Source organism: Protomyctophum parallelum (assembly GCF_964188405.1).
Source record: "Protomyctophum parallelum genome assembly, chromosome: 19".
Lineage (NCBI taxonomy): Eukaryota > Metazoa > Chordata > Actinopteri > Myctophiformes > Myctophidae > Protomyctophum > Protomyctophum parallelum.
This window is the reverse complement of record NC_139717.1, coordinates 35,337,794-35,362,087: the sequence shown is the minus strand read 5'-3', so window position 1 is coordinate 35,362,087 and position 24,294 is coordinate 35,337,794. Positions and strand designations below refer to the sequence as shown.

The window sequence follows — 24,294 nt, the reverse complement described above, 5'->3', positions numbered from 1 at the left end:
ATTATTAACCTTTTCACTGCCAGCTACACACATCCGTTGATGTTTCTGTGCTTTGAGTGGATACATTGTATCTGCCCAGCCACAGTGAATGAAGCTGTATGTCTGCCAGCCTCGTCTCCTTTACTATTCCGTTTTTATCTCCCCTCCCACAAACTGACCTTCACTCTCCTCTGTGTGTGTGTGTGTGTGTGTGTGTGTGTGTGTGTGTGTGTGTGGTGTGTGTGTGTGTGTGTGTGTGTGTGTGTGTGTGTGTGTGTGTGTGTGTGTGTGTGTGTGTGTGTGTGTGTGTGTGTGTAAATTGCTAGGCAGCATAGCCAAAGGTCAGGGCTTCTCAGTGACTGCATGTCAAACTGCAGGGCGCTTGACAGATGAATATCACAAGCATGCACACAAATACACATACACACACTCTCTGATACGCACGCACACACACACACACACACACACACACACACACACACACACACACACACACACACACACACACACACACACACACACACGCACGCACGCACACGTCATGTTGGTTACTGCGGTCTGCCAGCCATGACTCAGTTTGTAGCCCCACTGGCACATGCACATGCATTGAACTGGGTCTGTGTGTACGTACAGTATTTCACACACACACATGCACACACAACACCTGCCAGTCTTGTCAGTCCCGGTTACGGACGGCGCTACATTAGCATCGGTAGTATACTGCCACTCATTCACACATGTATCAGACAGAGCAGATATAGACGTGTTATCAGCTGCGGGATTCAGAACAGCTCAATTCGGGTCACGTCAATGTCAACACTCTTTATCAATACGACCCGGCAGACACTCCTGTGTGTGCACACTAAGGAGCGGACTGATAGTGCCTGTTAACTTTATCTCCTGTCACATTTAATTAGTCAGACAGTCAGATAGAGAGAGCTGAGCGATGGAGACTGTGCGTTGCCAGTGTAAGTAGCCTATTATTTCAGAAAGAGCAGGTCCCAAAGTGAGAGAGAGAGAGCTAGGGAGTACACAGAGTGTGTGTGTGTGTGTGTGTGTGTGTGTGTGTGTGTGTGTTCTCCCACGCATGCATGTGCACGTGTGAGGTATAAGCTAGTACTCATGTCTAGTTTCATCACCATCATTGCTTTCTCTGTACCATTATCATTCACATTTGCATGTTTTATTTCAATAAAACCACTAGTTTTATGGCATGTTTTATTTTATCTTAATTTTTTTATAGCCTTTCTTTTTTTGTAGCTTTTATTTTATTTTTTCCCCTCCACTAACCGGCTGCTGTATTTGCCCGTGTGTGTCTTGCCTGCCATTGCTCTCGCCCTCCCGGCCACCAGGGGCAGTGTTTGACCGGCAGGCCAGCATCCGGCGCTCCCTCATTAACACTGACACCGTGTCCCGCCGGCCCAAGAAGGTCAAACGCAGAAAGACTATATCAGGGCTGCCTGACAACTTCAACCTGGAGATAGGTATGGATGCCTGTGGGGCTCCCTGCCGCCCTCTACTGTCCATAGACCTGTGCCAACACTCTGGACGCGTCCTTCCTTCCTTCCTTCATTTCTTCCATCACACCTATTTGACATAACAATTGCGAGGAGACAAAATGGGCCCAGCGCGGTGTTGTACTACCGGGCCCATCAAATTGGGCTTGGAAAATGAAAGCTGAAGGAAGGGAGGAGGGATGCGTGCAAAAAGCTGCAGTGTTGGAACATGGCCCTGTAGTTCTTTATAGTCTTTCCCTGGTTCCATTCCACACAGTGAATATCCTCATCTGCTCTCAGTCTGCTTCATCCTCTCCTCACTCACTCAGTCCATTTAGGTTCTTTAGCTGCAGCCTTTCGGACGCCTTCCTGCTGTCTCATTAAGGACTAGGACTCGCTCAGAGTCTGCTTCCCATCCATCTTGCCTGTTGTTCTTTTAGAAACCTCTGCTACTGTAGCGTTTTTCTCTTTACATTTTGCAACCTGGAAAGGCAATAATGAGGAAAGAAACCAAGTGCATTCCTAAAGATGAACGACCCCATCGTCCTCTGGGTTCATGTCTCTCATGCTGCCACTCTTCCTTGTTGTTGTGTGTTCCTGTGATTGTGTTTGTGTGTCAGTATTTGTGTTACAATCCTGGGACCTGGGGTGATACACTGCAAAAGTGTATAAATAATACAAGTTACATACATTCAGGATCCATCCTGCAGTCTATTGATAATCTCGGCATGCCAAACCTTAAAGTTGTGCTTTTACTATTGTGTGTGTGTGTGTGTGTGTGTGTTGCTTGTTTTTCATCAATGTGTGTGTGTGTGTGTGTGTGTGTGTGTGTGTGTGTGTGTGTGTGTGTGTGAGAGTGTGCGACCGTGCATGTGTGTGTGTGTATATGTGTGTGTGTGCGTGCGGTTTGTGTTTCTATTGATGAATCCCAAGTTATGAGGGCCTCTGAGAACACAAGACAGTCACAAGACATTGAAATGGGCCTCAGCTTCTCAACAGATCCTTCTCGACAGATTCTCCCTCAGCTGCTCCTCGGATACTCATGCTAGGGGTGTGAATGTTTCCCCTATCACACACTGGGGTTGTTATTGTCAGCTGTTGTTGTGATAACCCCCACGTCATGCTCCAGTTCCCCCTTTTCACACACAAACAGCTCCAAAAAGCCCCAGTGAAACCTTAGCCCGCTCCGAATACGACTGGATAAGAAACGGAGGATGTTTCCGAGCAGCCCTTTAACGCTACTGCCCCCATATAATGTCAACTGGAGGGCGGTTAAGCTATCACTCGGGCGTCTAAAGTTGCATTGCATCCGACAGCTCCACGGGGCTGCTGTTTATTTACACAACTGTGAGCCGGCGCAGATTCTGTAGGTTAAAGTGAATGTCATTTCTCACGCAGGATAATAATGATCAGTCAGTGCTGAGAGGACAGGAGCTTTTAAAGACTGGTTAGTGACTGACTGATGGTAGACATTGCTCTGAATGATGTGATTACTGGGCCAGGGTAATTGCCCCCCCCCCCCCCCCCCCCCCACTCTGTCTGTCTGTCTGTCTGTCTGTCTGTCTGTCTGTCTGTCTGTCTGTCTGTCTGTCTCTGTCTCTGTCTCTGTCTCTGTCTCTGTCTCTATCCCTCCCTCTCCTTGCACCAAAGCTGCCTGTGAAGTAGTAGACCTGCAGCTTAATCTCTGGCAGACGGCAGCAGCCGGGGCTGTCACTCTTGCTTGTAGCCAAAGAGGGAGAGAGTGTAAGGGAGGGAGAGTTAGAGAGAGAGAGTTAGAGAGAGAGAGAGAGAGAGAGAGAGAGAGAGAGAGAGAGAGAGAGAGGGAAGGGGGGAGAAAAGAGTATGAGCATCAACGGGAGAGCCACCACAGATGGGAGACGCAGATCAGACATGCTGCGTTCCAACCCGTTCCTCAATTTGTTTGTTTATGCGTCAGTATGCACTTAAGTTGTTTGGGGTGAGTGTGCACGCGTCTTTTGTGTGTGTGTGTGTGTGTGTGTGTGTGTGTGTGTGTGTGTGTGTCAGTCCGTGGCTGACTGTGTGACAATGTGCATGAGCATGTCCACATATTTGTGCATGTGCCATTTGTATGTATGTATCTGTGCTTGCGCTTGTGCCTCTGTGTGTAGTGTCTCTGTGTCCACACATGTGCAACAGTGCATGTGCTTTTTGGCTGCCCAGTGGCCAAGCTGTCTGTCCCATACCCTGGGGGTTAATTCACTCTTCCATCAGACAGAGCCAGACTCGGAGCCAGAAAAGAGAGAATGCATAGTAGAGAATCTCTCTCTCTCTCTCTCTCTCTCTCTTGCTCTCTCTCAGGAAGTCCAGAGGTTATTAATGCGTGAGACATAATTATGACAAATCAAATTAATTAGCGGCCACTAATGTGCTGAACAGCTAATGTGATGGACAATCTGCCAGAAGAGAACAGGAGGCATCGTATTCGTGACAGAGAAAATTAAGAGACAAAGCTAGACGAAGAACAGGACGTATTATTATTGTCACTCATTATGTCCTCTCCCTTTTTTGTTTTGCTTTTGTTTTCTTTGCAGCAAAAGGACGTGGTGGAGAACTGCGGCCACATTCCATGTTCATCCCAGGACAGTACTCAACGCTGGGTCGAGTTGGGAGCGTGAACTCGGCGCTCCGGCGTTCCGACACCCGTGACTCCGGCTGCCAGACTGAGGAGGTGAAGGTTGTTCCCCCTTCTATGAGGAGGATCCGGGCTCAGAGGGGACAGGGCATCGCTGCCCAGATGGCTGGCATTTCGACGTCGACCTCGACTGGGAGCATATCTGTCTCCAGCAGTGACTGCTCCGGCGTTCTGGTGCTGCCTCCTCACATGAACAGAGACGCCTCTCGTTTCCACAGCCTGCCCCGACAGGGTGCCAGGGTGTCCCTGAGCGCTGACCCTCTCTACAGCAGCACCCCCATCAGGTCAGAAGGTCAAACCACACCCCAGAGGCAGATCGGCAAGCTGCAGGTGGACGACACAGTGGTGCACCTGAGAAACGCCCCCAGGACCGCCACCCTGCCCAGGCCCAAGTCCCAGGAGGTGAGGGGGTCACAGGCGAGAGAGTGGGGAGGAGGCCCGGCCTGTGTGGTCTCTCCACATGCTGCCTACTCGACTTCCATCATCCCCAACGCTACCCTGTCCAGCTCCACGGAAGTCATAGCCCTTCATACCGCTGGCTATTCCCCAGCCTCAGCCTACCCCACGGCGAGGCCCCTGAGCCTGGCTACCTCTAGCAATACCTTGACTTCCAGTTCCACTGCCTTCACCCACAACCCCTGTCCAGCGCTGGCCACCTCAACCCCAACACACGGCCCGCAAGATGGCGGTCTGGTGGTCTCGTCGCCCCCCAGCGAATCAGGCCGCTCGGACAGCAGTGTACACAGCCACAGCACGCTAGCGGCCACTCCGCCGCCGGGAGAACAGTGGATATATGACACACCCGAGAACGTGGTGGCACCGCGCCGCCCTCTGACCTCCAGCTGTTCCACCCCCATCAACCAGCTATACAGCAGCCTGGAGATGTCCTCCAGGACCACCACAGACTCCAGCTCCCTCTACTCCCAGGACAACGACGGCTACTACACCTCCATGCACCTGGACTCCGGTCTGCGAGAGCGCAGCCACGGCAGCGGCCAGGGCCACGGGGCGGCGGCCGGGCGAGCCACCAGGCACAGCATGTATGAGTGCCGGGAGATGGCCAACCAGGACGACACCAGCAGCGTGTGCAGCGACCGCTCCCTGTCCCGCAGCATCTCTCTTCGCAAGTCCAAGAAGCCCCCGCTGCCCCCGGCTCGCACCGACTCCCTCCGGCGCAAGCCCGGCGGGAAGAAGCCCCTTGGAGGTGTCAGTGCCATCGGCGGAGCCAACGAGAACGGGGCAGTGCTCAATGAGACCCTGATTGCCAGCTTGCAGCAGAGCCTCCAGATGGGGCTGAGGGGTGGTAACGGGAGCGGCGCGTCCCCGTCGTCGCCCTCCCACAGCCCCTGCAGTGACTATGACGACCCCTGGGTGTTGCGTCCTCGCAGTCAGAGTAGCGTCAGTGCTGCCAGCTCGGCAGCGTCGCTAATGGTCAATGCTAACGGCGTCGGTGCGGCTAATGTATACGCCCTGTGCCACGTGACTCCGGCTCACAGCGACACCAGCAGTCTGCGCTCTGACTACGCAGAGTCCTGGGGCTACTACATAGACTATCCACGTAACCATGGCGATCAGGGGACACCGGAGACCTCGGCTCACGCCACAGCTAACATGTCCACTGGTCCTCACCTAGCGGAACAACAGAATGGAGGTGGCGTTCATCATGCCAACAACAACCAGGCGGCGGTCGCCCCAGGTCAGGACGGAGGGGTGACCGTGAAGGCCAAGACCAACACTTCGTCTCCGGACAGAGTTCACCGACTCACCTCCCCCTCCAGCGGCTATTCCAGCCAGTCCAACACCCCCACTGCCGGGACCCCCGTGCCCTCCTTTGTGAGATCTATGTCTCCCTCGGGGGGCCGGCCCAAGCCAAAAGTGCCTGAGAGGAAGTCCTCGCTCATCTCCTCCGTCTCCGTCTCCTCTTCCTCCACCTCCCTCTCCTCCAACACCTCGGACTCACTCAAGAGCCTCGGCCCCCCGCCCCCACTGCCACCCCCCCTACCCCCCACGTCCTCGGCTCCCCACCCACCTCCTCCTTCTTTCCCTCCCCCTCCGCCTCCAACCTCCAGCCCCAGTGCTCCGCCTCCACCCCCGCCGTTACCCACTACCCCGCAGGGCACCGCTCTGAGCCCTCCCCCTTGCTCAACCTCCCCAGAGTTCCCCCCTCCGCCTTCCCCCGACGCATTCATCCACCCTAGCCAGTCTTTCAATGGATCTCTCAGTCCTCCCCCTCCTCCTCCCCCCCCGTTCCCACCCATGGCACCCCCTCCACCTCCCCCTCTCCCAGCCCCTGCTCCGCCTTCTGCCGCCCTCTTTGCTCCAAAGGCAACGAGGGATGCTTCTCGTCCAGCTGTGACCAACAGCCCTACCAAGGACAGCAAGCCCCTCATAACCCCGTTTGCGCTGCAGAGTGTTCAACTCCGCTCAGTGAAGCGACCAGAGAAGCCGGTCAACGGTGAGGTGGACTATGCCATGGCTCTGGAGACGGAGGTAGTCCTCATCCAGAGTCTGAAGCCCCAGACCCCACAGAGTCTAAAGCCCCAGAACCCACAGGTGTCTAAATCCCAGAACCCACAGGTGTCTAAATCCCAGAACCCACAGGTGTCTAAATCCCAGGAACAGCCCACGGTGCTTCCCTTGACAAACGGCTCCTCCCTTGTGGAAAGCCCACGCAAGTCCTCCTCGTCACCTGTTCTAAACCTCTTAGAGAAGTTATCACCAGACCGCAGGAGCTCAGACACACCGCCAGATGTCACCATCCTTAACTGTATCTCTGAGCATCATAGCCATAGCCTCTCAAACAGAAAAGTGGAAGAAAAGCAGGGGGAAGAGGGTACACCGATGTCCAGTCCCCCAGAGACCCCCAAAAGCTCTCCCGTCAAACAGAAGCCCCCTGTAATCTCCAAGAAGCCCAAGCTTTTCAATATCGGCCCACTATTTGGCCAACGACCAAAAACCAGTGGCCAGCCGCTGCCCACTCAGTTTCAGGAGACGACCAACCATGTTTCCACTGAAGACCAAGTGGACGCCCCGCATAGAGGCAAACACGATGAAATGAAAGACAAGGAATGTGTGAGACTGGAACAGGAAGCCGAGTCATCATCAGTGTGCCCTGAATCTCTGACAACCAGTTGTGAGGCATCCACAGAGACCCGAGAGGGCACCCGGCTCCCTGGCTCCACAGACGAGGACACCAGTCCTGACCACAGCCAAGGCTTCAATGGAAACGCCCAAGAAGAAGGAGGCGATGAAGTGGAACCCGAAGAGGAGGATGAGGAAGAGGACGGAGATGGATCGAGCAGTACCACAGGATCTGTCAGCTCCAAGGAGGATGAGAATGGTGAGTCTCACTGAAATGTACTTAACACGTTAAAACCGGGAAAGCAATTTTAACCACTTTACTTACTACTTTACTTTACTTTACTTAACCATTTGTACTTTGGCTAATCATGAAAATGCGTGCAAATCTTTGATATTTTCAACATTTTTACTCAAATCTTTGCTTCTGGGGGTCCCTGGATCTAAATATTTTGAGATGGGGGACCGCAGCCAAATACAAATAATTTTGGGGGTCCTTGCCATGAAAAGGTTTACATTGGTCAGTGATGTTTAACTGCAGTTGTTTTTCAAGACAAATATCCAAATGATAATGTCATAATATTATATTATAACGTCAAGATAAAAATGTGGATGGTGCTAATATTGATGGGTGGTGCTGGTGAGTTATTGAGGCCAGCACTCAGGCTGAGCTTGCCTCTGATAGTTTCCCAGTGTTACTATTTTTGACTGCAGTTTGACTGTGAAGATAACAAGGTATAAAACTGTGTGAAGATTGAGAAAAGGAAGGTTGAATTGGTGAGTTGAAAAACCTTCTATAGGTTGTTTTTAATGTGAGCAAAACCTTATTCTTCAGAGGACTGCATTTTTATGGGATGAAATCACTTGGGCCATAAACTCAGGTTTTACTGCTAGTTTCCTTAGGGGCATTTTATCTAGCTTTGGGGCTTTGTTTGGTGAAGTTAAAAGCTTCAAAATCCTGTGGCTAAACATGGTATAGATTGAATACTTTCCCCTCTATATGGTGAAAATCTATTGAATGTCATCAAGATAGCCATCAAGATAGCCAGCTGTCCTGCCTCGTCCTCCTCCACTCCGAGTTCTCTCAGAGAGGCTTACCCACAACTGCCGCAGCCTCTCTCTCTCTCCCTCCCTCCCTCCCTCCCTCCCTCCCTCCCTCTCTCTCTCTCTCTCTCCCTCCCTCCCTCCCTCCCTCCCTCCCTCTCTCTCTCTCTCTCTCTCTCTCTCTCTCTCTCTCTCTCCCTTCCTCTCCTCTCCTCTCGCTGCTATGGCTCCTGCTGCCATTCCCTCTCCCCTCCTCTGTTTTTTCCTGAGCTCATCTTTTTTCCAGCCCCCACATCCTGGTTTTCAAGTATTCACTCCCTCACTCTCCCTTTCCCTCTTATCAAGCTCACTGCGTCCTGTCCTGTGTTACTTTTCTCTGTCCTGCTTTCCTCCCTGTTCCACCACTCTCCTCAATTTCTCTCTCTCCTCTCTCTGTCTCTCCTCTCTCTGTCTCTCTCTCTCTCTCTCTCTCTCTCTCTCTCTCTCTCTCTCTCTGGGGCAAGTGTACCGGTGGAGCTGTGTTTAGGGGGAGGGGAGGGGCTCCGAGGGGAGGTGGCGTAACGTGAGATTGCCTGCAGCGGTTCAGGCTAGTGGAAGTGCAGGCACATGCGAGCGAGGTGCAAGAGATGCGAGAGAGAGCAGAATGCAAAGTGCAGAAAGACCGGATAGAAGGAGAGGGGAATATTTCTGAAGCGAGAAAGAGAATGTAAGGAGACAGTCCTGCATCAACCTCACACACACACACACCACCTCAGCATCCATTCACTGGCATCCAGGTCTCTGCTCGCTACGGGACGAAGGATATCTGACCTGTGTGTGTGTGTGTGTGTGTGTGTGTGTGTGTGTGTGTGTGTGTGTGTGTGTGTGTGTGTGTGTAGGTTGTCACTCGTCACTCTGCCGGTAATGCGTCTGACCTTTGCTGGGGGGGGGGGAACGCAACCTGTGTACATGTTGCTGCGTGTCAAAGTGCTGCATCATGTGTGTGGGTGTTTGTCATGTACATGAACACGTGTGTGTGACTCTGCCCCTGCCTCGCTCTTTCTGCTCCAGGTGACGTGTTTGACTCCAGCACGGGTGACCCTTCGCCGGCCCGCACCGCTAACGGGGCCGGTCGGGGGGACATGGTGACCCCGACGCGGCCCCGCACCACAGAGGACCTCTTCGCTGCCATCCACAGGTACGTTTCGCTTCGCCGTTCACACGTCGGCAAAACTCAAACTGTCCTCATCTTTTATCCTCTCCGGCGGTGTTTGTTTCCATTTTTTTGAAGGTTGCTTGTTAGATTTTCCAATATCGTGATCTCTCTTTCTCTCTCCCTGTGCAGTGTTTATGTCCATCCCTCAATTTCTCTGTCAGTCATTACCCTCAACATGTCACCTTTAAACCTTCCATCCTTCCATCCTTGTTAACACTCCGCCTCTCCTCTCCCACCCCCTCTCCTCCTCTCCTCTCCTCTCCTCTCCTGCCCTGCCCTCCGCCTACCAGTCATAACTTCAGCCTGGGCTGTCCCATTCCAATAGTGATGAATAGCGTCTGTCCGTACGGTCCGCTCCTTGCCTGTCAGTGACAGCATATAGATGCATCATCGGCTATGCATTCTGAGGCTGACCAGAGTCAGGCAGGGAGATACGTACGTACAGTAGCATGTTCCGAGCAGGCTGTCACTCCAAGTCCATTCATTATTAAGCCTCCCGACAACCCCCCACCCCCCAACACCACCACCACTAGCCCTAATCTAGGTTAGAAGCCACGGGAGAACGAGTCTGTGTCTCTCTATGTCACTCTGTCTCCGTGCTCTGCGCTAGTCTCACATACAGTATGATGCACATACAGTGCGTGCCTCTGTGCTTCAAAGGGAACATGCATAAATGTATCATGCAACCCACTAGCGTGTGTGTGCGTGTGCGTGTGCGTGTGTGTGTGTGTGTGTTTGTGTGTGTGCGCGTCTCTTTCATGGTCACGTTCAGCCATTCCGGCTCTCTTGAACATCACAGGATTTCATTTCATGGCATTGTATTTCTGCTGGCTTTGGGTTGAGGTTGTATTTATGGACTGTGCGTGTGTGTGTGCAATGCATAATACACGAGTAGAGTAAGTGCATGCTCAAGCACAAGTGTGCACACATGTGAGCATAGTAGTACGATTTATTGTGCACTTTAATTAAATGTATGAGGCTTCTTTGTACATGCACGCATAAGCATTGCACCCGTTGTTTGTTTACTGTTTGACTAGTGTATGTGTGTGTGTTTTACTGGCTCTGGTCATGGATGCTCCTCCTCACCCATATATACAGTATGCAGTATAACACAGCGTTAGTGCTGGAGGGGCAGTTTAACACAAACACACACAACCAGTGCGGAATAAAACTAGGCTTTCGTGGCAGACAGTGCCCCCCAAAACAACTAGTGCACTACAAGGGCCCTTTTTGTGCCATTTATGTAATAATGCATAGACGTACATTGTGTGTGTACAATGAGACTCGAACACCAGCTGCTATCTGCTGACCCAAGGTCAGCCAGACTCAATATATTTACCTTATTTTCCTGCCTCGAGCTGCCTACCTCTTCTCCTCTCCTCTCTCTCCTCAACCCTCTCCACCGGCTCTCACCCGCTCAATGTCCCTCTTCTTCTCTGTGGTCATTCACACCACTTCCCCAACGTGTCTCTCTGTCTCGCACGCACACACATGCACGCACGCACGCACACATGAGCGAGTGCACACACACACACACACACACACACACACACACACACACACACACACACACACACACACACACACACACACACCAGTTTACCAGTCTACTATGGATTTGTAACATCTCTGTTTTTTGTGTCCATCTGCGTGTTTTTGAACTTTCTGTGTCATTCTGATGCTGTGCTTACAGCAGCCTTGTCTGGGTTCAGTGAAGTCGGGTGTGTGAGTCAGTGTGTGTCTGCATGCAACTCCTGCGAGTGTGTGAGCGAAGCATGCGAGAGAGACGTTATGTAATGCAGATGCTTTAATGTGCAGAGGGAACTCCCTGGAGACTATGTTAAATGGAGGTTGAATTTAGGGCATGGGTGGGTGCACATTCCTGCAGCCGTCCCAGACTCAATCTCTACCTTCATGTTGTAATTCTTGTGTATGTTCTGTCGTAACGTCTACCCTACTGACCTCCCACTGTGTAGATTCTCTATAATAATAGATGGAAGCATTTATTTAAACCTCTTAGTCTCTGGGTCTGATCTGAGGATTAAAGGTTTGGTCTCCCTGCATCCTGATCCCCTCCTCTTACTTTTACCACCAAATCCTTCTCCTTCGTCAACTTTCTTTCCCAGGTCTTTCACTGTCTCCTTCTCTCCTCTTCTCCTTCTCGCCCCCTCCCTCCCCCTTGCACAGCGAGGGAACGCAGATCTTGGGTGCTCCATGTCTAGTGAGGTGCGGAGCGGCAAGTAGCCCCCATCCTGTAATTGGCTGGCCTTGTTTTCAAACGCCATGGCGACACTAGCATTGCATAGCATCAATAATCCTGCAGTACAACCTCTGGACCAGAGATTAATTATGCCCCCCCCCCCCCCCAAACCTAGCTGTAATCTCATATATGCTAGCTTCAGCTTTATTGCTATGCTATGTACAGTTTTGCAGTCAACTCATTTTGCACCCCCTACTGAGAGAAGACTGGATTGTCCTCGTGATTAAAAAGCTCTGGGCATGTTTCCCAGGTTGTGTGTCTAATTCCATTGTGCCATCTCTAAGCATTCCTGCAGAGCTGCAGTATCTGCAATTTCCTTAACACAAGTTTTCATTTCAGTTAAAGCTTCCCCTTTTTGAGGAAATAATGCCACTCTGTGCTTCTTTAACACTTACAATGTGACGCACCATCGCTCTGGGCATTGTTGACATATGGCAAACTGGGACGCTGGTCGCAGTTGTGTATGCCAGTAGCTAATCTGAGCTATATTAAGTGTGGTCAGTTAGCCCAAATATAGTACCATAATGAAAGTTTGTAACTTATGTGCCTCCCTTCCCAAGAGTACCGTATGTCATATTGTTTGTTTTACATATCTCCTACTTCGCCTCCCATAATATTTGACACTGCTTACACTGCACTTAAATTGCTCAGTCAGATTTCAACAAAAAAATCAATAACCTGGCTTTCTGCATCTTTGCTTAGGTCCAAGAGGAAGGTCCTGGGTCGGAAGGAGTCTGAGGAGGACAAGGCAAAGGGGGGGACCAATTCTCAGTCTCCGCCCGTCACTCCCACGGCGACGTCCCCGAGCCCGGTGACCCCACTGTCCCGCCAGTCCGGCTCCATCCAGCGCAACATCCGCAAGTCGGCCACCAGCAGTGACACCTTCAAGGCCCTGCTCCTGAAGAAGGGCAGCCGCTCCGAGACCAGCTTCAGAATGTCTGCCACCGAGATGCTGCGCTCAACTGCCCCTAGTTTCCAGAGGACACGCTCGGAATCGGCATTAGACCCCTTCGCTGCCTCACCGTCCTCGCCAATAGCCCTGCACAGCCCCTGCGCTTCCCCAGGCCGCAGCAAGAGGGTGCCAGATGAGTGGAACCGCAGTGACGGACTGGCCCTCTCCTCGCCGACTTCATTCTGTTTGCCTGTTGGCGGGATGAAGTACGGCCGCTCGCGCACTCCGCCCTCCGCGGCCAGCAGCAAGTATAACTCACGTTGTCGTCTCCTAAGCAGCCCCATGACTGTGATCTGTGAGCGTGAGGGAGAGCTGGCCGAGAGTGAATACGGAGACACCACAGACAGCTTGTCCAGTCCCCTAGCCCGGACTCTCTCTTTGCTCCAAGACTCTAATGGCACTTTATCTGAAGAGAGCAGCAGTTAAAGAGCAGAGAACTCCCCATGGGGAGATGAACTTATTCATGGCTACCAGGGAGTTAGCAGGACAAGGAGCCACTAGGAGGCCCTCTAGCGACAACTCTCTGGGCACCACCCCTTGGCCACAGGTCCAAGCAAAGGGACTCCTCATGCCCTGGTGTGGTCTGGTGTAGTCCGATCATGGACTAGGATGTACTTAGTCTGATGTGAAGACCTGGTTCAGCTTTTCAAAAACTAATTTCATACAAATCAAATCTGCTTATGTTGATGACTCATGCTTTGTGTTACAAGAACAGTTTTAAGCCTGGTGTTCCAAGTTTAGTTTTTCATTTGTTTTGCAAATTTTTACTCTATCCTGTTAGAGCTGGTGCTGATTCCAAACAAATGCAGAAGACCGCGTTCCATTTGTAATGGTTTCTCTAAAGGATAAGTATAGTGGCAAGCTAATGTGAAATGAAGGAATTGAAAAGTGAGGAGTTGTTTAGTTTAATATTGCTGCTGTGGTGCTAAGTAGCTGGAGCTGCCTGAACAGAGTGGAAGGGTATGCTAAGGGCCTTGCCTTTTAGATCTTCTCGGCTTTCTGCTTCTTACCTATTAGCTTTATAGGACATTTTACAACACCATAGCTTGCTAGTGTTGTCTTAAAAACACCCATACTCTGGAATGAATATCTGGAAAGTTATATAAGGTACAACAGATAACTCCAAGGTACAGTTCCATCTATCGTTCCTGCCATGTTTCTCTTTACATTTCTGAGGCAAGCCGTTTAGTTTGCAGAGCTGGTATTTTCAGTGGTCAATGGCACCTGCAGAGTGCTGCCCTCTAGTGAGGGCTGCAAAGTGCTGCCCCCTAGTGGTGGTCATGAATTGGGCAATGGTTGGGTGTACACAAAACCATTGATTTTGAGTTTGTAGAGTTTGCATTGTTCATATATGTTCCTTTATCTTTGTTTGTTGGTGACATTAAAAAACAACTATGTGTTTAAAGATTGTTTTATTAAACCAGTGGCGTCATGACTCACATGTTTGGAAATAAAGTGTGAATTTAAAAATGTTAAACTATGAATTACATTAATGGGGGAAAAGCAAAAACATCTCTTTCCTGTTCCGCTTATGTTCATGTTGGTTACCAAAGAGCTCTAGAATTAAACAGCCTGCTGTTTATCCTGATGTGAATCTGGAATTTGTGTTAGTTTTTTCTGCGATCAGAATGCATATGGTCCAGATTTAAGAAAGGTGATGAGACATACAAGAACCTTCTAGGGCTTAAATGATTAAGATCGCTAGATTTCTTGATTTTCATTCTGCAGTTTTACAAGGTTCTTTATGTAAATAGATAGAAAGGTGTTTTAAGTAAAATTAAATTAGACTTATTTTCAAATACTTTGTACATTTTTTTAGTCCTCTGTTGGTAAGGAATGGTTTCATTTTTGTAGACTACCGGCATTTATTTCTTAAATGGAGTGACTGCATTGCGGCACCCTGGTCTCAGCCTACCAGCAGCCAGATAGTAGGCAATGGAAAGACTGTGGATTGGGTTATAGGAGGGATCTGGAGATTCTGGACGTACAGACTGTGGATTAGGTTATAGGAGGGATCTGGACGTACAGACTGTGGATTGGGTTATAGGAGGGATCTGGACGTACAGAAGGACAGACATAGAGCCTTGTTCACTGTCCACGGGCCATGTTTACAAAGCTTTATTCCACCAGGACAATTGTGTTCCTTTCCATACCTACCAAATAGTTTGCATTATGGTGCATACAACTAGAGGTGCAACAGTTAATTAAAGTTAAGCAAAATAATCGATAATCCGTTTTAATTTAAAAATGATGATTTGAAATATATATATTTTTTCCTTTTAAAATACCAGATTGACAAGCAGATCTACAAGTTTGCATTACATCCCTTTGCAGGTCACGTGTCAATTTATCCCCTGAGCAAGCAGACAAGCTCTACTAGCTCAATGATAACAATGTCCGCAGGAAAACAGGGTTAATATCCAGGGTAGAAGACGAATGTTATATAGTGCAGCTTTAAGACCAAGAATATATTTGAACATTTAATTGCCTTTTTTTGTACTCATACCGCAATGAGTCATGAAAATCCCACTCTGGTGCTTAAATGCTGAGCAAATGTTGTCTCTGGGTGTGACAAAGTGAGGTGACAGGCATGAGACGTCTTAACCTCCCTAACAGCCATAACAGCAAGCGCTTTAATCACCTGTGACCAAAGTGTGTCTCCTGGGCAGCTCGGCCCCGGGACATGATCGAGCACTCGGTCTCATCTCACGACGGGACGACTATGAAGTCTCAATCTTGTTAAGCTGACATATGGAGAGGGAGGGGAGACGGACGGACGGGGGGGGGGGGGGGATGATGACGTGATGAACTAGAGGTTGAGGTAAAGCAAACCGATAACCCTCTCTCTGTATATCTGTGTAATAAAAAACATGGTGATATTTAAAGTGTTTCTCGTCTCTCTCTCTCTCCTACTCTCCCTCTTTCCAGCCACCTCTCTGTGTGATTCACGGCCATCTGCCAGCCCAGCACCCCAAATTATCCACCTCATTTGGGCGGTCGCCATGGTACCAATGCCCATCCGTCATCCAGATAACTCTATAGGGCATCACTCACCCATCCCGGGCCCCTCCCTCCCCACATGGGGTCATCAGTTATGTCCCTCTCTCTCCTTCTGGATATCCCATTAGAACACACTGGATCACAGGCACAGCCAATAATAGTCTCAACCGCTGGCACAAAAAGAAAAAAAACTTGCATCATCATATAACAGTCTGTGACCTACACTTGTGTTTCCTGTTTCCACCATGATGACAAGGCGTAAATGTGACCCTGCAACCTTCCTCTTTTCCCTGTAGAGATGTTATGTCAAACCGCTCACCATTCTACGTTGGGCCGATCGGCCCCCTGCCTGTCCAGATTTCATCATGTCAGAGGGTCCCGAGGGGCGAGGAGGAGGGACAGAGACCCTCCATCTCAGATTCATCAGAGGCATAAGCCTATATAGCAATACTGCCCTGTATCTCCATATTTAAGCTTTTTATGATTTTTTCCTAAATGATGCCTTATACTTCACGTATAGGGCCCTATACCGTCATACTACAGTGTCATCTACAAGTTTACAATGTATCGGATTGTTTGTAGAGCTGCTCTTCTTTTGCGTTTTGCCATTAATATTAGTGAAAGCCGTTAAGTCTGTGGGTTTTATAAATATTCAACCAATGAAAATCAACTCCAGCTGCCTTTTGCTTTTCCTCAGACAGTAATCTTTCCACCTGGCTGACAGGCATCAATCACTAGACCTCCTATCCCTTCTACAGTATTCACTGCTCTCTGCCTAAATAAATATATATACCATCAAAAGTGTTAGGTAATAAGGACCCTTAAAGGTGCTGTTACGTGATATTCTTTGTCTTTGTCTTTTTTTCACATTCCGTGCCTCCGTGCTACACACACAGACATAAAGCTAGGCAAAATCACACGTGAAGTGAGGGGCGCTGTGGCTGCCACAAGACATCACTGCTTAAAGCATTCATTAAAGGTCCATAGACCTGACTGCCACATGACGGCCTGAGTGGAGTCCTGTTTTTTGAGGGGCATGCTTAAAGACAAACGTTAAAAGTCCATAAACTTGGCTGCCACATGATGCCATTTCTGAAAGGCAGTCATTGGAGGGGCTAGTGCCCCTCAAAAAAGGTTAGAAGGCTCTATATATTCTGATAGTAATCATTGCTACAGAGTGTTTGTTTAGTAATAGGTCTCCCCATCTCTTCAGCTCTTTAACCGTTTAAACCCTCCTAGTTGACCTGATTCCCAAGGGCTATAGTAGCACTTTTGTTTTTGCTATACAATAATTAAATCTAAATCAGCCTGAAAATACATTTTCAGATTTGTCACAAATGTCATCCAATCTGGAGAGAACCCAAAAATGATAATTCATCAGTTTCAGAATTTTATAGCGTTTCCACTTCTAATTTTGTCTGTTCATATATTTTTAAAATTTTTTTGATTCGTTACTTTCAATTTCACTTGTTTATCCTGTATCCTGAGTTCTTATTCCTGATCCTGAGTTCTCTCTCCACCATTGAGATATCCAATTATTGCATTTATTTGCAGATACGGGTGACAGACAAATAAAGCACTGTAAACATCTCAAATTCTAAACAAGATTTCATGTTTGGAACTTTTCAGTTTACTCACTTGTCAATTCCCTGGATAGTAGTGAACCTGAACTTGGAGTGACGTCAGAACTGACAAGTGTCAATCACCGTCACCTGAGTGTGAGAGACGTGTGCCACGCTGATCGTTCACGGCTGGACATGATTAGTTTGGTTTGAGGAAGGAGAAACTATAAAACTGTTTAGCTCAGTATGATAAGGTGTGTCTGGAGAGCGGAGCTCTGTTCGCGTTGCTGGCGTATTGAGCCAGCTGAGCTATTTGTTTGTGCACTCACTGCTGGGGGGTAGCCTACATGGAGAAGACTGGATCATCACCTAGATCTGCATATATGGAGCCGGCCACTGGCCAGCAACTCTACATATAACCTCTGAGTCTGAGATGACCTGTCCTGACATTCCATGTTTATCCTTCCCCACTGTCCTTCTAGCCTGGTTACTGTCCTTCCTCTTCGATGTCTACCTTTTAACTGATAGGCCTACCTGTCCATTCAAACTCTAGACGGGCCCACCTCAAAGTTATTAGTGCAGACGCGCCCGGCAGCCGGCGAAAACTAGAATTCAGTCAGATAACTCAAATAGATTTAACCAATATTTATTCAGGTTTTATAGCAGAATCCCAGGGGCATTGGGCATTGGGGCAAGTATGAACGTCACCGCAATCACAGGGTCTTAGAAAAATAAACATCAATTTCACACAAAAGTACAGCCCTCAGTGGTCAAGTGTATTAGTTACATATAAGCATAGACCGCTCTTAAGTAGCCTATTGGTGACTCAGATTTAACCAATATTAAGAATGAATACAAATATGCATATATTTTATCTTGGCGATCTCTTCTGCTACATTTTCTCCCCATGCTCAGCACAATTAAACACCATCATAAAACAAAGAGCAGGGAGATACAATAACAATCCCCTATGGGATTGTTATTGTATACAAGCCGTGGATAAGGTTGGGATGGGGTAAGTGTAGAACATGGGGAACATATCCCCACAGGGATATAATGGAAGCCACACAAATGAGAAATGTCACTAATTACAATTAAACCTAATGTTTAGGTATTTGCATGAAACTGTAATACATTTGGAGCTATAATAAATCCAGAATTTGAATCTTCACTACTGTTTTGCTGTGTTTTATGAACACTTAACAGCCTACACAGTCACAAATTGTGACTGCTAATATAATGTTTGTAGCAGTTTGAACTTCAACACTGTAGTGTAAGGCCTAAGTTTAAACAGCTTTATTCTCACACTCTGTTGATTCATTCATTGTTCTTTTTTGTTTTGTTTTAATAGTTTCCAACGGCCAAGAGCCTTTGCATTAATTGTCCTGGACAATCAGCTCTTATTATTCAAGGCACACATTACTACTAACCTACTTAAGGAGATACAACAAAGTAATCTCATCCTCGTCGCCACTTTGTTGTGTATAATACTATGCAACATGGTTTGTTTATTCACTGCATCATATCACATCATATCATATGTCATATAACTGAGATGACTTGGCTTGCATCGCCCTCTAGTGGTTATAGGTAATTACAATATATGACAGACCAAGAGGACGGGGGTCTGTCACAATGTTTGTTGCTGCACTAAAAAGACTATCTGAACACTAATGCTGTACTGAATGACACCATGACAGGCTTGTGTGCTGTGCAGGCTCTGGAGTCAAGCTACGCAGAAAAACTTGTTAACATAAAGTGGTCTTACTGGAGAAGAAGGCAAGAAGCTAGGCTATGGAAATGAGTATATCCATGGAATTAGCTGCCAAGGAGGCTCACCAGCTCAGCAGTGCAAGTTCTCTCCACAGAAGGGTTACAAGGGAGTTTGGCTTGGACCAGATGCTATCTGGGAGTGGGTCACCTTGCCATAAAGTAGTAGCCTATGTCAATTGCAGGAAATGTGAAAAAATGGGCACATTGAACATGCTTAGAGCAAGGGAGCTGACAACCCCCCAAAACAAGTAGCCAGGGAGCCACAGGCCCAAAATTGGACAGGACCTGTGATTATCATGCCGTACCTTTTATTTGTGTTTTTTCTATTAATTTGGTCATTAAGGTCCACTGAATGAGAGGCCTGCTCTGCCGGAAACATTGCGAAAAAATGTTATGGCCATTTTTGTATAGCCTGCCACACCATAGACAACCAATATAAGGCAACATTTCCCAAATGTCATCATGCTTTAAGTAGCATGTGACAATTGTGGCATGTCAAACTAGGGGGTTTTCATGATTCTATCCATTCCAAGCATTAGTTTTGCACGAAAAACACTCCTTGCCCTAAATTCGGCCATAACCACCCAAATGTGCTGACCTCATCACATTTGTGCTGACCTCATCACATTTGTGCTGACAGCTATGGCCGTTTTTTAGGCCAAGGAGTGTTTTTTGTGCAAAACAAATGCTTGGAATGGATTCAGAATCATGAAAACCCTATAGTTTGACATGTCACATGACTCACATGCTTTTTTTTCGCAATGTTTTCGGCAGAGCAGGCCTCTCATTCTGTGGACCTTAATGACCAAGTGAATAGAGAAAACACAAATAAAAAGTATTACTTTAGTATTACCGCATTACTTCCGGGTATGAGGATGATGTCACACGCATACCATCAATAACTATTATGCAGAAACATGCTGCAGTGTTCAATGATGATTTGGGAAGCATGAAGGAGATAACAGTCAAATTGATCTGACAGCAGACCAAGATTCCTCAAAGCCAGACCAGTTCCCTATGCAAGTATGCAATAAGGCCAGAAGTGGAAGCAGAGTTGGAATCCTTGATCAAGAGCGGGGTGCTGGTTGATGATGTCAGCCAGTGTGACTGGGCCACTCAAATTGTACCAGTCATTAAAGATGGAATGCCATGATTCTTTCTAAAACATGATCAGGTATTATTATTATATAAGGAGGAAGGATTTTTTCAAAAACGTTTACAGTAGCCTAGGCTATTTGTTAAAATGTCGGTTTTTGTGGACACGCCCACCAGTTCATTAAGTATGCCTGATTTGCCTGGTGGGTGGTGATGGGTGGTGAGGGTGATCCACCTGAACTGGCCATAGGCCGTCATCACAAATGTGATGAGGTCATCGCATTTGGGCAAGTGGCCTAATTTAGCCCAAGGAGTGTTTTTCGTGCAAAACTAATGCTTGGAATGGGTCCAGAATCATTAAAAAAAACCTTAGTTTGACACGTCACATGCTACTTAAAGCATAATTTAAATTTGAAAATGTTGTTAATGGTTAATGGTACCCCAACTTTCAACCCCTAGCCCTGAATTTACTATATTATTTCATTGACCATTTTTAATAATGTTATTTGGATGACCCTAACGATCATAAAAAACCTCGAATCATTACTATTGCAATGTAGTTCAAACCTTAGATCGACTGTCCTACTACTTATTTTTGTGTTGAGTGAAAAGGAGTGTCATATATTGTGATTACCTGTATAACCACAAGAGGGCAATGCAAATCAAGGCAGACGAGACGTGCTTCGTGAGCGGGCCGTGCTCCGTGAGCGGGCCGTGCTCCGTGAGGAGCCAATCAGCTGGAGGCTCAGCGGGCCGTGCTCCGTGAGCGGGCCCACCCCATAGAGTATTAAAAGGGCTCAAAGAAGAAAAACAACAAAAAAAGTGTTGTAACCTGCCGTTTTTTTTCTACTTTCTAATTATTTGTTTGGCCCGAAATATTGTGTGTGTTGTCATGATTTGTCACGACAAGAGTTGGCTTCGTACGACGCTTAAAAGGTCTTTAAATAAATAAAGCACGAAATGCCTATGGCACAAATGCATTGCGATTAATTTCCTGGGCCACTCCACTCGTTGTTCTGAAAGCTGTGCTTAATCATAATTACGTGCTCGGTTTGGAAAAGTTTGATGTAGTTTGTTGTAGGTAGCCTAATAGTTGAATTGAAAGCTTATTAGTTGGTAAGTGTGCATATTTGAAGAAATGCAAATCTAACAATAATAAAATGATATGCAATAATAGGCTAGGCCTATATGGTCGAATATGACATATGATATCAAGGCATTTAAGTAATAAGTTGCTATAACCCCGTACCCCTGTCCCAAACAAGTGATATACTTGTCCAGACCATAGACCACAGACACAGGACCATATGCATTGGGGGACAAAGTTCTTATAAGAATGTGTTGTTGCGACTGTAGGCCACATGAAAACCTGCATTTCCCGTCAGTCAGTCAGTAAGTGTGTCATGTCACGCCTCGTGTCATGCCTCCATATATGGTCACGCCTCATGACATCACACCTCGTGACACGTCACGCCACCATATATGGCCGTTTCCATATATGATATACGATCACAACACTGACCTCATCAAACCCTGGATATCCATACATGGAAAAGACTGGATCATCACCTAGATCTCCATATATGGAGCTGAGCCGGCCAGCAACTCTACATCTGACCTCAAACCCTTAGATCTCCATATATGGAGCTGACCTGTTCTGACATTCCATATGTTGATCCTTCCCCACCCGTCCTTCCTCTTCGATGTTTCCCTTTTTTTTTTTATGTTCTGTTTATAAATGTTTTGTTTTTTACAAATATAGAAGTAAATTGAGAAATAAAAACAGAGTGACAAATACAAAAAACTAAAACACACACACACAACAAAACACAAACTCCAAATCAAGACAACCAAAGAACATTCAAAACTCAACAAAACAATAAAAACAATATATAAAAAATAAATAACTCCAATATAGTCAATATACATAACAGATCATGGTCACAAACATCATCCAGACAAGACAGGTTGGCCAGTCAGGCGACAGTTATTCAGGTTCAATCGGGGGCACAAGTGTAAGGCGGTCAACATGAGAGAGAAAAGGCTGCCATGCTTTACTGAATTTGGAGATTTAGCCACGCAATGTATATCTAATTTTTTCCAATTTTCGATGTTTCCCTTTTGACTGATACCTGTCCATTCAAACTCTAGACGGGCCCGCCCCAAAGTTATTAGTAGAGTTCTCAGGCCCAAAAATGAAGGTCCTAACTGGGCCCTCATCAAACCCTGTACACTCAAGACACTGCCCCCGCTGCCACCCTTAGATCTCCATATATGGAGCTGACCTGTTCTGACATTCCATATGTTGATCTGACCTCATCAAACACTGTACACTCAAGACACGCTCCATGGCCAGTACAGAATTAATTCCATATGTTGATCTGACCCCCCCATGCCAAAGCACCAGCGCTCGCCCAGCAGTCTGCCGTCACCCAGGCAGATGTGTGCACGTGACCTCACTTCTCGCCCTCAGGGCGTCTTACTGGTATAGTCTGATTGGCAAGATGGTCTACTGTTATTTATCTTTCTATTCCCACAACAATATAGTCTACAGAAAAATATGGCATATTTTGAACATCATTGATCATGACTAATACATTTTTAAGAAATGTAATGTAATGTAATTTGTTTTAAATGTAATCGTTTGACAGCCCTAATACTATACACACACACACACACACACACACACACACACACACACACACACACACACACACACACACACACACACACACACACACACACACACACACACACACACACACACACACACACACACACACACACACACACACACACACACAGCCACAGTAGAGTCCTAGCTGTAGTCTACTCCTGGTGAGAGCAGGAGTAGACCACTGGTGAGACGTAGGAGGGGCCCGGACAGGAGTCAACCCACAGAGCCTAGTCCCTCCACATGCCAGAATGGTACCTCTCAGTCCCGGCATAGTAGTTCCGGATTGGTTCCAACGGATTGTGTGGCCCTGGTCTTTCCCTAGTGGGTCTGATCGAGGGTAGCTACTAGGACGTAAGTCGGGACTTCACCCCAGCTGGGTCACCCGAGTGAGGGGTATGATGTTCGCGAGACCCGAAACCCCGATGACCTTGGGATACATCACTGAGGATACTTTCCAGTTGCATCCATGCAATGTATTTTCGTTATATATATAGCCTATATATAATATTACCAGTAAGATCCGCCTGGGTGACGGCAGACTACTGGGCACTGGCCATATATGGAGCGTGTCTTGAGTGTACAGGGTTTGATGAGGTTAGATCAACATAATGGTATGTCAGAACAGGTCAGCTCCATATATGGAGATCAACGGGTGGCAGGTGGGGGGGGCAGTGTCTTGAGTGTACAGGGTTCTCTGCACGCGCACGTGCGCACACAACATTATTCAAGTGAAATGCATAACGCCAATATTGGGCTAATATAGGCTACCAATATGTGGGTAGCCTACAGGGATTTACCCACGGAATGAATATATATATATATATATTCATCTATACCAGGGCTGCCCACACTTTATTTTACTTCAGAGCTACTTTCAAAACAACCAGCTCATATACCCACCAAACAATCATCCCATTGCAGAAAATAGTTACAAAATGTAATTGAGGCTACATACAGTGGTGTCCCCTTCGTCTGTACCAGGCTGACTTCTATAGGTTTTGAAAGGTACCTTTCTTCTTTTTTTTTAATTTTCTTTTTTTTTACCCAGGGAAGTAGCTGAGCACAGGTGCTCATTTTCAGCAACGCCCTGCACACACACACACACACACACACACACACACACACACACACACACACACACACACACACACACACACACACACACACACACACACACACACACACACACACACACACACACGTCATGTCAAAGGTACCTCTGGAAGCCACACCTCTGATGGGTCGGGTTTAGTCTTAAGGGGTGTGTTTTTTTCACCCACTGTGTAATACAATGAATGGACGGTAGGTGGCAGTAGTACAGAGGCCAGAGAAACTATAAGACAAACGCACATGGAATGGGAAATAGAGCGGGGGAAATGGAAATGGTAGGGTTTTTATTTTTGGTATTTGACTTTGCTACTGATGATTGTACGCAACAACAACTATTGCATTGTGTGTTTGAGCTGACAGGCCCTTTTTTTATGTCAATCAATCAAGTCATCTCAGGTCATCTCAAGCGGCAGATGCAAA

At 47.5% G+C, this 24,294-nt stretch overlaps 1 protein-coding gene across 3 annotated transcripts in view; it reads left to right on the top strand.

Moving 5' to 3' along the window:
- Positions 1 to 14,149, top strand: part of nhsl1b (NHS-like 1b) — a 123,137-nt gene extending 108,988 nt beyond the window's left edge. The window contains exons 5-9 of one of the 3 annotated variants that reach the window (XM_083790359.1): positions 1,332 to 1,463; positions 4,028 to 7,468; positions 9,301 to 9,427; positions 11,633 to 11,671; positions 12,408 to 14,149. In XM_083790359.1, the coding sequence (XP_083646485.1) occupies positions 1,332 to 1,463; positions 4,028 to 7,468; positions 9,301 to 9,427; positions 11,633 to 11,671; positions 12,408 to 13,083 (4,415 nt within the window). In that variant the 3' untranslated portion in view covers positions 13,084 to 14,149. The remainder of the gene's footprint in view (positions 1 to 1,331; positions 1,464 to 4,027; positions 7,469 to 9,300; positions 9,428 to 11,632; positions 11,672 to 12,407) is intronic. The other 2 variants (XM_083790360.1, XM_083790358.1) reach the window with 2 other exon arrangements.
- Positions 14,150 to 24,294: the final 10,145 nt, after the last annotated feature.